Source organism: Phyllostomus discolor, chromosome 6 (assembly GCF_004126475.2).
Source record: "Phyllostomus discolor isolate MPI-MPIP mPhyDis1 chromosome 6, mPhyDis1.pri.v3, whole genome shotgun sequence".
NCBI classification, from domain to species: Eukaryota; Metazoa; Chordata; class Mammalia; order Chiroptera; family Phyllostomidae; genus Phyllostomus; species Phyllostomus discolor.
In genome coordinates this window covers 6,215,510-6,228,785 of record NC_040908.2, presented here as the reverse complement: position 1 = coordinate 6,228,785, position 13,276 = coordinate 6,215,510, and the positions used below count along the sequence as shown (strand labels likewise).

Below are 13,276 nucleotides of genomic sequence, written 5' to 3'. Positions count from 1 at the left end.
ATCCGGGGAGAATTTTAAACTCGAAGTGTGAATGAACGCCCTCAGACTCTCTTAAAAACCTCCATATGCGCACAGCAGCAGCAGCAGCAGTCACAGCAGCAGCGGACAGACACACAGACGTACTCGGTACCAACTGCGGGAGCAACCCACCTGGTTCCGAACGTTCCTCGGGCCCCTCGCTTTTGAGGTAAAGGTGACTTTCAAGCTACTGGAAAGCTTAGGAGGCATTAGCTTATGACGCGGCTGAAAGGGAATAGTCAAAACTATGAGGCCGTGTGTACTCTGCTAAAGAATAATAGTAGCTGTGTGGTCATGTAACAAGGCAGAGGCAAGGATAAAGTGGCCCCGGTATCCTGCACTGTTTATTCTTACTGCATTAGCAATTGACAGTTCAGGCAAAAGAGCAAAATTATGATGGTGGTTTTTTGTTGTTAAGCATATAATTGAAATGTGCTAAAACTTGCATTCTGATTTTTGTGTTTAAATGTCTAATTATATGAAAGCAAATTTGTAAACTCAATTTTCACTTTTGGTTCCATAGTATTTAAGATACTATTTCATAGTATTCTATAGTTACAATTTTTAAACAGTGCCTCAAATGCTGTACTAAGCTCTAAGAGTAAAGATTCAGTGAGATGTGGGCCCTGACGAGATGGGCCTCATACTCCAGTAGGGAAAGTGGACCTAGATGTGGTCAACTGTTGTTATGCTCTTGGTAAAACATAAAGGGATTTTTTTTTAATGAAGTCAGGTGAATCTGACTTAGGTGGTTGGATACCTTGTTTCTAGTCCTGATGTTTGCTGGCTCCTGCAATGTCCGAGGTCAGGGTGCCAGCACGGCCACCTTTGGGTGAGGGCTTCTTCCTTTCCCCAGCGGGTGCCTTCTTCCCGTGTCCTCGCCTGGCGAGCAAGGGGTCTTGGGAGCCTCGCGGGAGCGCACAGAGCTCATGAATGGGGCCTCCGCCCACCTATTAACAGCCTCGCCTTTGGGGGTTAGGATTTCAATATATGAATTTGGGGGGAGGACACAACATTCTGACCGTAGCACTTGATACCTAAGCATTTTTAACAGTAATTTTAAGTGGATGCAAAGGATGTTGTAGTTTTCAATATTTTAAGTATTGACATTTAAAGTAAAACTGCATGTAGCTCTGTTTGTATTCAGGACAATCTACATTAACATAGATGGTTTGAGATATACCACTAACCCTTTAGCACATCTTTTTTTTACTGGGTTTGTAGACAAGGAGAGGAAGGGTGGGGGAGAGACAGACATTGATTTTGCTGTTCCGCTTATTTGTGCATCCACTGGTTGATTCTTGTACATACATGCCCTGATCTGGGATCGAACCCACCCCTTGGTGTATGGGGACCGCCCTCTAACCAGCAGAGCCACCTGCCCAGGGCCAGAGCAAGCATATCTTTAGCTGTTAGAAAGGTTGCATCTTTTCTTTTCCTACTCTGTTTCCTCTGTCGAAGAGAAATAAAGCCAGACTCCAGTTCTGTTTGTGATAACCACTGCAGCAGGGAAGAGAATCCATGTCAGCTGAGCCTGACTTGGCCGAAACAGAGGGCAGGAGGCTTTATGCAGGCTGTGTGTGCTAAGGGAAAGGCCCTGACGGGCACTAAGGGGGGCCGAGGTGCTGGTGCCTGTGAGTGGGCCTTCTGGGCTTGCTAACTGGCGCTCACCTGGAAGACCAGCTTCTTACGTCTCCGTGAGGGAAGATGTGCGAGGTGGACAAGGCGCTGGCATTTCAAAGACAGCGTCTGATCCTTGAGCGGACAGCTCTGTGCGGGGAAGCTGCACTCCTCAGAGGGCCGGAGAGGGGTTTGTGACCGCTGGCTTTCCTGCGTGGCTGCTCTGCGCGGCAGCGGGGCCTGTTGGCCCGTCACCGGGTTTTGGCAGAACAAACAGTCCGTGCTTCTGGTGACCTTGGGCTCGCTCAGGCGTTGGAAGAGGGACTGTGGTCATCCTAATGGCCTTTGGTGGCTAGTAGACACCCTGGGATTTGGTCATGTCTCTTACTGAAGGAATTCGGGCAGAGTTGTTTTGTGTTGGGAGTTTTTGCAGTTCACTGTCATGTAATTTTATAATGAGGTGCTTTTATGCTTAAGGGTCCTGTTTCTCTGCATCAAAAATAATTCCATAAATAGAAATTAACATTTACAGTTTTTCTTATGACTGTGGGGCTCTGCATTGAGTTCTTGTTTAAATTATTGCATTATACATTAGACCAGAGCGATGCAGATGTGGTAAAAATTTTAATAAATATGTATTAATTATAAAAATAAAATTGTATTTAAAATGTGCATCTTAATGAGGTAGGTAGGGCTTTAAACATTGTTTTTAATTAGTTTGTGTGTCCGTGGGTGACTATCACTTACTGCTAGATTGAGATTGCATCCAACATCAGTTCTTTGATTTCCTGTTTTTATGGATATGAATATTTAAAAGCCTCGTTCACATAAGCGGATGGGGGAGGAGTTTCGTCACAGCAGTGCCACTCAAGTCCTTGAATGCCCTCCAAGCTGTCAGCCAAAAATCACCAAGTGGCCTATTGTTAAAAATGATTTTTAATGATTTATCAGCTGACAACTCAATTAGATTCTTCATAAATTTTGTTGAAAGTAAAGAATTGGAAGCCGTGTGACATGCACAGAGTAATTCGCTGTGCAGTTGTCAGAATCCTCTCATGCACCCGCGCTTGGAATTGTCCCTCTGCTCCGTGTCCAGCAGCTCGTTGGACTCGGGACGGTGGACTCCAGGTGAGATTCGGGAAGGGTGTGCAGGGAGAGGCCTGGCTGCTGGGAACAGGGATCGCAGAGAGAGCCGACGCGGCGCCCTGGCTTCCGGCATGTTCTCCAGAAGCTCAGTTTCAGCTTTAGAGAAGGTGAAGGTTTAGAAACCAGTCCGGTGGGAGCTGTCTGCATCTGTGTGTTCTTTGAAAAGACGTTGCGTGCGGTGGCCTGCATGCCCCAGGTTGAAGACCAGGGTCCTGAAGGAGACTGTGTGGTTCCCAATGTGACACCGTGGTGACACCGCCCTCCTCTGCATCCTGTCTCCTGCGGGGCGGTGTCGCCTGGACACACGCAGACCTTCCACGTGTGCTGGGGCTTCTCCTCGCCCCCAGGATGATGACTTCCCAGGGGGACTGCAGGGTTGGCCAACTCTTCTTGTCAGTGTGATTGAGAAGGAGCCTCAGGGGGCAGGGGTCAGACTCCTGGGATATTTTGATCTCTTTTAAAAACATTCCTTCCTCTTTTTCCAAATATCATCTTAGCTGTTTCCCTGTGCCCATTCCTCCACGCCCGTGAGACTCCGTGTGGTGGTGAGCCACTGCTTTAGGTGGGAAGATCCTGGGGTATTCGGGGGCACGCAGAAAGGCCGAAAGTCACAGCCACAGAACTGTCTCCTTTGTAAAAGCCTCTGTGTAAGTCTCCATGCGGCTCCCTCCCCTGAGGCCCGCCCACCTTCTTCCCCCTGAATACTTGCTCCTTCTGCAAGGCCTGATCTCTGCGCCCTCACCTTCGTAAAGATTTGCTTGCCTTCCTAAGACATTTTTGTGAGTGCACCCACATAGTTAATTTATACTTCTGTCGCATTTTATGAATATGTATTTTTGTGTTTGGCTTCCCCATTAGGGTGTGTATTCGTCAAAGGTAGGGATTGGGCCTTAATTTACCTCTGTCCCTCTGTGCCGAGACCGGGCCTCCCAGGTGGTGAGGGTGGACGTGTTTGTGCTTGAAGGAGGGAACGATGAAAAAGCAGTGTGAGGTTTTCAAAGGAACCGAATTGATTGGATATTTATCCACCCTTTATTAGTCTAAGAAATGTTTCCAATCTCCGAGTTAACTGTGATGTTAAAAATACGTGAATGAAATAACTGTGCTCATGATTCGCCCATTGTTCTGTGTAGCTGCCGTTAGCAATGTGAGCCGTATCCAAACCCCAGTTTTCCCACCTGACTCTGTGGGTAGCAGCTGGGTTTTCTTAAGTCACCTGCCATTCCCTCAGCATCAGCCTCACCTTCGAAGTCACGCTACGTTCACAGTTCACAAAGGGAGCAGAAAGTCTCCACTGAGCAAGACCGCTTAGCCCCACGGCACCTGCCCACGGTGACAGTTGTCCCGGTGGGTGTCGGAGAAGCCGTTTGTGGGGAGCAATTGTGCTGATTGTGTTGCTCTCCTGCTTGCGCCCCTTTCTCTCCGGCTTCCCAGGCTGGAGGATGAGGAAGGACGGTCCCATCAGCCCGGCACTCGGCCCTTCCGTGCTCACTGCTGCTTGCCTCTCCCTCCCTCTCTGCCTGGCCTTCCTGCCCTCTGCACTCCAGCCATGCCGGTATTCTCAGTCCCCGCTGGCCCCGTGGACCTGGGGACCACCTGGGAATCTTTTCTTGTCCTCATGCCCACTCACTCCTGAGGGCCCTTCTGAGGAGTAGCACCCTTCGGCCAACCCTTCCTGGAGCCCCAGCCCCTCACTTCCGTCGGCACAGGGGCACCTCCCAAGACCCTCTGTGGCAGCATGTGTTTACCCTGTTGTAGTTTTACACTGATGTGCCGCGCTTCTGTGCGGCTCCAGTCGGGCTTTGACGTGTCCCGGGGCAGGGACCTGATCCCATCTTGTCTGCGTCGCCAGCACCCAGCCCTAGCGATGGCCCTCCAAGGAGTGGACAGTCATCGCTTGTTGAACGTCCCTGTGCCTCTTCCTCCGTGACTTCTGATAACCACAGGCTGTCCTGTAGGTATACATCCGGCCTCGTTTATTTCGTGTCAAGTCCTTTAAAGTGTCCTTTTGCAATTTCAGCCTCATGGGGCCCTCATACAGGAACAGGACATTTGCAGAGTCGCTGGCGCCTTGGAGCCCTTGGGCACATGCTGGACACAGGTTTCCAGGGACGTGTCAAGAACATGTCATTTCGCTGCACTCTCAAAGGTTCTTTTTCCCTGCGCGATGATCCAAGTGGTTCAGTAGTTGAGCAGCTATTTTCTGTTTGTCTGCAACGTGCTAGACACTGTATTAGGTGCCACCCCTGCATACCTAACAGTGGTGGTCACCTGTCAGAATTCAAGGAAAACTTGGTTTGCAAATAGAGAATTAGTATCGAAAATGTGGAACGTTGAGAACAAAATGGCTCATAATTGCAACATTTAAACAAAATAGTCACTGATTGTGTGTGTACAATATGTGCATGTGTATATATGTGTAAGTATATTAGGTATATAAGTATAGATATTTAGATATATAAGTGTATATATACATATATATATATTTTGTTTTCAGCCATATGCACAGAGTTCAGGTTTTAAATATAAGCATGATATAGACAATTTTTTTTATTTTTGATTCCTAAAATTTAACATTTTATGATAAACACTTTCCAAATTTCAGTACTGTTTTTATAGTGCTGATTTTAATGACTGCATATTTTATCTAGTAATTTATTGCAAACTAGTTATCATTTCTCTTAATATCAGATAATTAGATTGCTTTTGAAGTTTATTTTCATAGCCTTGTCCAGTTAACATCTTCCTGCCTGTACTGTTTTCTCCTTTTGGATTCTTCCCTCACAATAAATGATCAGAACTGGGAATTGTGGTTGTAGTGCTAACTTTGTTTTTTGCACTATAACCAAGACTGTTTGAACACTAGTTTTATCTTAACACTGCCTGCATCTGGGTATTAGCATTTTTAAAAAACTCTGTTTACTGATTTAATATCACAAATGGTGTTTCCCTGTGTCTGTTTCACAGAAGAAAAACTAGTATAATACAAGTCTTGCACATTGGTGGAAGCTGCGCATATTAAAACCGTACTTCTGTTCCCTCTCTCTCACGGACTCCGTATTAAACGGGCCGTACACGATGATGCAGGGCTGGTTTCTCTTACCACTATGCACCCTTTTCTTTTAAAGCTGCCTGTGGAGGCACGGAAGGAGATGACCAGCAAGGCCATCAAGGCAGTCAAACATTTTATTGAGAAGCCAAGGAAAAGAAACTCAGAAGAAGACGTTCAAGAAGCTGGCGATTCCAAAGTGACCTACGCAGACGCCCTGAGTCACCTGGAGACGTCCCTCGCTCACCTGGGGACCCTGAGCCATAGCTTCATCCTTTCTCTGAAGGACAGCGAGCAGGTAAGGAAGAGAACACTTTGGCTGTGAGCACAGGTGCCCAGGTAGTGCCAGCATTTTCTTCCCTTTGTCCTTTAAAGCCGCATCAGTAGTTCGGATAGTGCTTTCATCATTGCAGATGCCCTTGGAAAGGGTCCTCAGCCTTCATCTTTTTGCCCCTTCACCGTCGCCTGGCAGTCAGCCCAGTTTTCTGCTCTTTAAAAAGGACTCCAGGCCACTTCGCACGGTTGCTAACCTGGGAGGAGGGAGCTGAGGAGATGGGAGGAGGGGGGAGGGGGGCCGAGTTGAGCCCGGGTGGTGCCCGGGGAGAGGGAGGGTCCCCGGAGCCCACCTGTGGGAAAGGGGGTGGCGTGCCAGCCCACTTCTCACGGGCATGTGTCGTGCTTGCTCACTGAATAATGATAGATTTCCCCCTGAATTTTCAGAAGAATTCAGAAATAACCACCCCTACTGGTCAGTAGATTTTTTTAAAAACCAAGTACACTCATCCCACTTTTGTGTCCCACGTTTTCGGTATAACTTTATTAAATCATTCCCCGTTGGTTTCTCCTTGGGACCCCTGCGCTGTCTCCGAAAGCATCCTCAGGGGACTCAGGCGCCCGCCCACGACGAGGTGTGGGCGCTGGCGTGGCAGAGCCGGCCGGGAAGTGTCTGTGGCCCTGGCAGCTTTCGGTGTGTGTGACCGTGCGGGGCCGTCGTGGGGTTTTCAGATATTATTTCCCACGGCTGAGCAGTTGACAAAACCAGTAAGTGAACGGTTTTCATATAGGTAAAAACAGGGTTTAGATGTATAACTTTATAAAATTGAAATTTAATGCTGTGGTAAACAAACCTGTGAGTGGCCACTCACCTCATCTTTTATTTTTCTTGGATCTAACACGTTTACTGAATTGTATTCCTAGCTTCTAAAAAAAGTTTTCCTCCCTAGAAAGATCATTCAGTGGAGAGGAGTCCATATAAGAGCAACTGGAAGACTTCAGAAAGTGTATGAGACTCATAAATGCTAGCCCTGATAGAAAAGATAATGGCAGCAATTTCATCTCATTCTGTACCTCTGCGTGCCTGCTGGCCTGTCGCATGGACAGCGTTAGATGCTGGTGTGAGCGAGACAGGAGCACCCCCCCGCCCACCGGGACAGATCAGCTTTGCCAGCCTCGATCCCGCCCCCTGACGTTTACAAGGCTCTGCTCCGTGATTACAAGAACCAGGGTACACACGGACTCTGCAAGTGGTTCATACACATGAGTATAAAACATGCTAATTAAAAATTTAAGTTTTAAAATACCTGTCCCATTTCCTTAAATCAAATACATTACGTTCAAGTCAGGGAATGGCCATCACTGTCCTCGGAGCACGTGTTGTCTGTCAGTGAGTAGGGCAGTGTGCGGGGCCAGGAAGACTCTGGACGGAAAGCTGGTTCGTTTCAGCGAGGCTGGGACTTGCAGGTCCCGAGTGGCTGCCTGTGGGTGCTGTGCAGTCAGACCCCGGGTGGTCCCAAAGAGGGGGCTCCTCTGGTGCCTACACGGGACAGCATTTGATTGTATTAAAATACCTTTCACAGCAGACCCTGGAAATAAGCATTCAAGGTCATACATCCGTGCCTTTTAAGTGCAGGCCTCGATTTTAACCTCTAATCACGTACCCGGTGAGAGAACATCTTAGAAGGTCAGTGCCGGCTAAGGTGAAGACCGTCATCCCGTGGAGGAGCTCAGTTCCCTCCCGTCCCGGCAGGGGTACCAGTGAGTGCCCTCCCTGCCCGACGGCCGCGCCTGTTGTCAGCCGCAGGGTTCACAGAGTTTTGCTGCCTGCCCCCGCCTACCTGCCCCCGCTCCGGGAGTTTAGGAAATCCCAGTCATCTTTTTATTTTACCCATAAACATTTCCATACCTATTGCTAAAAAGGTGCATTTAAACATAACCGCAACATAACCACAATAAAAAAAAAAGACCACCCCAGTAATTCTGCAGTGTCGTGAAACAGCCAGGCAGTGGTCACATGGTGGTTTGAAAGGTGAAAACGTATATTCAGGGCGACTTGTGAAACTAGGAAGACCCCGAAAGGTGTTGTTACTGTGAAGTGGCCGTATTCGGCATGCCGAAAACAACAGTTCGAGTCCTGTTTCTTAAGTTGCTTGTTGCCACTCCAGGTTTAGCACATACTGTCACAGGGGGATGGGCAGCGTGGCATGGGGGTGGGGGACAGGAAGGAGGCTTTCAGGTTCTCATCCCGGCGCCCGTCACAGCCACGGCCACAGCCAGCTGTGGGACTCGGGGCACGTCAGCGTCTTCAGCCTTCTCTTTGTTGAAACGGAGCCAATGAAGACCCCTTGCGGATTATCCTAAGCACTGCATGAGATAACATCTGTGCAGTGCCTGGGTCTGGTGGTTGGTCCTCAGTGGGTTGTAACTGTTACGTGGCTGCAGCATGATGATAATAGTGGAGGAACTTGGACTTGGTGAGCATTACCCTGTGCGTGGCATGGCGCTGAAGGGCCGGCTTGTACAGGCCCTCATTTAACGCTCACGGCCGCCTCTGTTCACAGGAGCCTGTTGCTCTCGTCTTGGGGTCACGGAGACTGAACTTTGAGATCACCAAGGCCCACTGCCTGAAACCCGGTGGGGCAAGGGTCTGCCCGCCAGCCTGGGCGGTTCCTGGTTGCCGTGTCTTTGCTTGGAGAATCTCCTGAATGTTTCACTGTATACATGTGGGCACTTAGTTTCTATTGGATATCGAGGTGTTGAATACCACTTTCTTTCTTTTTTTTTTTCCAGGAAATACTGCGGAAATACAGTAACCTCTATGATCTGTCCCGGTCAGAAAAAGGGAAAATTCGTGATCAGGCTGTGGCCATGTGTTTGGACGGTCAGCCTCTCGGGATGATCCGGCAGCTGCTGGAGGTGGCCGTGGGCCCCCTGGACCTCTCGCCTAAGGACATAGTGCAGAGTGCAGTCACGAAAGTCGTTTCTGCGTTGAGGTGAGCGGTCCAGCGGCCACGAGCAAAACCCACGGTGCTGTGCTGCCATAACAGTGCTTGTTCCAGGTGAAATAGAACCACGTAGAAGCGTTTCCTAAGAAGGACTGTACGGAAGTGAGAGATAGGTTATATTAGATTTCCCTAAGTCTTATGTCTTGAGAATAGAGACCCATGAGAATGTTTCATTATTGGTGTTCTATGTAATGTGTCAAGGAACTGGCTAACTTCTGGTTAGACCCCTCCCCCGCCTCCCCCCACACACATTATTCTCGAAGTAAAGGAAAGGCAGATGGCCTGTGAAACAGCTAAGCATCAGGCTGGTGGTGACCTTAGGGTGGGTTTTGAAGTCTTGCTTTGCTACTTCCCCTTCGGGGAGTGGTGGAAAGATGGTCCCCAGAGGTTCTGAGGAAGTACACAAGGCAAGGGGAACAGGTACTGAAGAATTAATTACCTGCCATGAATGGCAGAAACACAAACAAAAACCCCCACAGTTGAGGAATCCTAACTGTGTATCAAAGTGCTAGTGTCTTTATAGGAATATATCCGAGGGGATTAAACAAGAGGGGGAAGTTAAGCTGAGAAAATAATGAGGCATCAAGTGCTTTCTGTGAATAATGCAATTAAGCTAAAAGATTTAGCTGTGTTTAATTCATTCTCCTTTTAAGCATTCTTTGTAACTCTGTATTGCTCTTGAGGAACTTTTTGATTAAATGCATGTCAGTTTTCAGCAGCCAAACTGCAATCAAATGAGGCTTTATCAGTGTAATTACCCAGCTTCATACGGTTTTCACCGTCATGCTCTGAGGTGTCTGGTGATTTCATAGAGAGAGAGAGAATAAAGTGTGACACTTTCTAGAAATAATAAATGCCAAATTAATAAGGCTTTGTTCTAGCAGCATCGTTGGTTTTGGCGGCGGTGGGGGTGGTACAAGAACCACTTTCCTCTTTAACATGATGAAAGGGACTTGATGGCCACAGTTTGTACCTTGCGATTCGTAGTTATCTTCTTATTGTTTCTTAAATCAGGGTTTCACATGAAGCCCACAAAAATAAACGTTTTGAGTATTTATGCTTGACGAATTTAGTGTATTCACTAAAAAGTGCACATTTTCATTAATAATTAAAATGAAATGACATGATATTTTTACATTCATAAAGTTCTGACCTAAATGGCACTTCTCCCTCCTTCGCTGCACCCGTTTCTACTGAAGATTTGATTCGGTTCTGATCTGCTAAATATTGTACTCAGTACACCAAAGACATGCAGTGAATGAGAATTAAGTCTTTTCACAGCCGGAGGGAAGGGGACATCAGGAGTCCCCCTCCCTCTCCTTCAAAGGAAAAGAGACGCCTGTCAACAACGGTCACAGCATTTACGTTTGGGGAAGTTACTAAAATTTAATATGCATAAAATAACAGAGTCACTAAACCAAATTCAGCATTGATTTAAAACATGGATCTTAAATTACTCACAAAACTCATCTAAAACTTCTTTTTCTTCTGTCGCATTTTCAGAATTCACTACAGGTTCAGACGCACACACTTATACCATGGGCACAGCAGTAACACCTGTCTCCGGGCTGTTGGGATGTTCAATGGCAGAATGTAGATAGAACCCCCTACAGTGCCTGGTACCTATTAAGTACCATGAAAATACGAGTATTTTGACAAAAGGGCCTACTGGAGAATTTGGATGATGAGTATTGGATTGGCCAAAACGTTCGTTGGTTTTTTTTTTTCTGTAAGATTGCTCTCATAGTGCTTAGTTGTCATTAACTTCATTTGAAACGATTTTGTTAGATTATTATTATGCCAGCTGTCATATCATCCTCCATTTAAAAAAATCTTACCAAATTTGTGAATTTCTGTGGAGCGATTTTAATATCGAAGATGGAAGGAAATAGGCAACATTTTTGGCATATTATGATCTGTTATTTCAAGAGACGTAAAACTGCAACTGAAATGCAAAAAAAAAAAAAAGATCGTGCAGAGTATAGAGAAGGTGCTGCAACTGACTGAACGCGCCGGAAGTGTCGTGTGAAGCTTCATGCTATGGGCTTCTCCGTGGGGGATGCCCCACCGGTGGAAGCCTGGCCGGCCAACTGAAGCTGATCGTGATCAAATCAAGGCGTTAATGGAGAGCAGCGTTCTACCACGTGAGAGATAGCCGACCTACTCAAAGTCTCCAAATCAATAACGTTATTGATAAAAATGAAAAATGTCTCTTATTTTATGGAAAAACTAAATAGACTTTTTGGCCAACCCAATACATTCTTAATGTTTACAACAGCTCATGTATTTAATATTCACTGAATGTTTTTCAGAATGCAAGAAGATTTTTTATTCTCTTGATAGAAAGCATGCATATGAGTTCATTGTGGGAAGAAAATGTTTCACTTTCATACCCATGCTTATAGCATCGGGCTCGGGGCCTTTGTGGACTGCGTAGATGGGGGAGGCTATGAGCCAGCAGTGCACCCCCCCCCCCGCCCACCTGGGTGGTCTGAGCTGATGTATGCGGCTTGAGCAGCCCTCTTCTCAATCGGTGCTTCCCTTTTTCCCCTCACAGCGGAGGCGGCGCTGACCTCGGTGGGCCACGGGACCCGCTCCAGGTCCTGGAAGGTGTGGTTGCAGCCGTCCACGCCAGCGTGGACAAGGGGTAAGACCAAGAGCAAGTTTGCCGTCTCCTTCGCTGGCCTTCCTCAGAGTCTCAGAATTACTTTTCATATGTGTCTCCATGTATATGCACATGTATGCAGCTTCCAAGACTAAGCAGCATTTCTAGGTGACTCCGAAGGAAGAGCTGAACACTTTCTGTGTAACTAGTGTTGTTGCAGGTACTTACCCTTCAGCTCAGGTCACCTTCTCTTCTGAGCCTTGTTTGCTGAGAGGGATCGCTGTCTCCCTGGCTTCCTCCTGGGGAGGCCACGGAGAGGCGTGCTTGAGCTTCTTAGAGGAGAAGGGACTTGCGGCCACAGCCGGTTAACTGTACGGACTAGGCATGGAAATCCCTAGAGCGGATGTATTATTTTTTAAAAGTTTTATATGCACTAGATCTGGACTCAGAGTGTCCAGGCGGGGCTAGCCTAGAAAGGTATGTGTCTCGAATGCCGTTTTCATAAAGGACTTTTTCATTCGCATGTAACAGAAGTGGTAGGAATAATAGCAACAATGAATTAATAGTTAAATGCCTCCCAGAGTTCACAAAAACCTTTCAGATGTCTGGTGTCCATGTCGGCCCTGTAATTCCTTGTCCCAGTTTTCTTTTTATAATGGAAAATATGTAATAATGAAGAAGCATTTGAAAAACTCCCCATAGTTCCTTTCTTTAACATAATTGTTTTTATTTGCATATTACCTATGCCATTATTGTCCAGGTACAGATACATTTTTAATATTGTTTTGATCAAAACCTATAAGCACTTATATTTTATTTACTTGCTATTCTGACATCTTCCTCTTTGTACATTCAATGGCCATTACTTTTGATGGCTGCCTATGTCGTTGCCACGTGCACTGAGGACAGAAGAGCTCAGAGAGGAAAACCGACTTTTCCCGGAGTCACAGGCCTGGGCATGGGTCCAGGACCGCAGTCGGGCTCTGACTCGCAGCGTGGCACCCGATGCCGCGACGGCATGTTTCCCAGCGTCCCGTCGCACCCACGGCGTGGGGGAACATGCGGAGGGGGAGCCGAGCAGGTGGCTGTGGAAAAAACACTGAGGCTCGCAGGGCCCTCCACCTCCTTGGTCCTGGCCTTGCAGCGTGTCTCCGCCCCTTTCCTGTGGGCCTCCAGGTGGCCAGGGAGCTGCAGCGGTGGCTGACAGGCCTGTCACTCTAACCTGCCAGCTATGTTCTGCGTGTGTGCTGTGTGCCGTGCTCTGTGCTAAGTCACGGGGAGTTACATGTAGGTAGGAAATAACCTCCTGCCTTGAGAGGCTCAGAGCCCCTCACGGTGGGCCAGCTTTCCCGGAGCCCTGAGAGTGGTGAGTGCAGTTGGAAAGTGAGGGGGAGGGAGCATTGGGCCCTGCCGGGGAAGTCAGGGCAGGGTGCACCAGGTGACATCCTGCCGGTGGGGAAAGCGAGTCTCTTCACAGGCGAAGGTGGATGGTGCGACTTCAGGCTGCTGAAAGTGCCTGGGCAACTGCGGATTCCGCAGAGAGCAGAGCAGGCGGGG

The 13,276-nt window shown here is 47.8% G+C and overlaps 1 protein-coding gene across 1 annotated transcript in view; it reads left to right on the top strand.

Moving 5' to 3' along the window:
* The window catches only part of NBAS (NBAS subunit of NRZ tethering complex), a 239,213-nt gene that overhangs the window by 189,056 nt on the left and 36,881 nt on the right, over nt 1-13,276 (top strand). Inside the window, exons 45-47 of the mRNA XM_028515331.2 lie at nt 5,913-6,131; nt 8,900-9,102; nt 11,672-11,761. Of these exons, the coding sequence (XP_028371132.1) occupies nt 5,913-6,131; nt 8,900-9,102; nt 11,672-11,761 (512 nt within the window). The remainder of the gene's footprint in view (nt 1-5,912; nt 6,132-8,899; nt 9,103-11,671; nt 11,762-13,276) is intronic.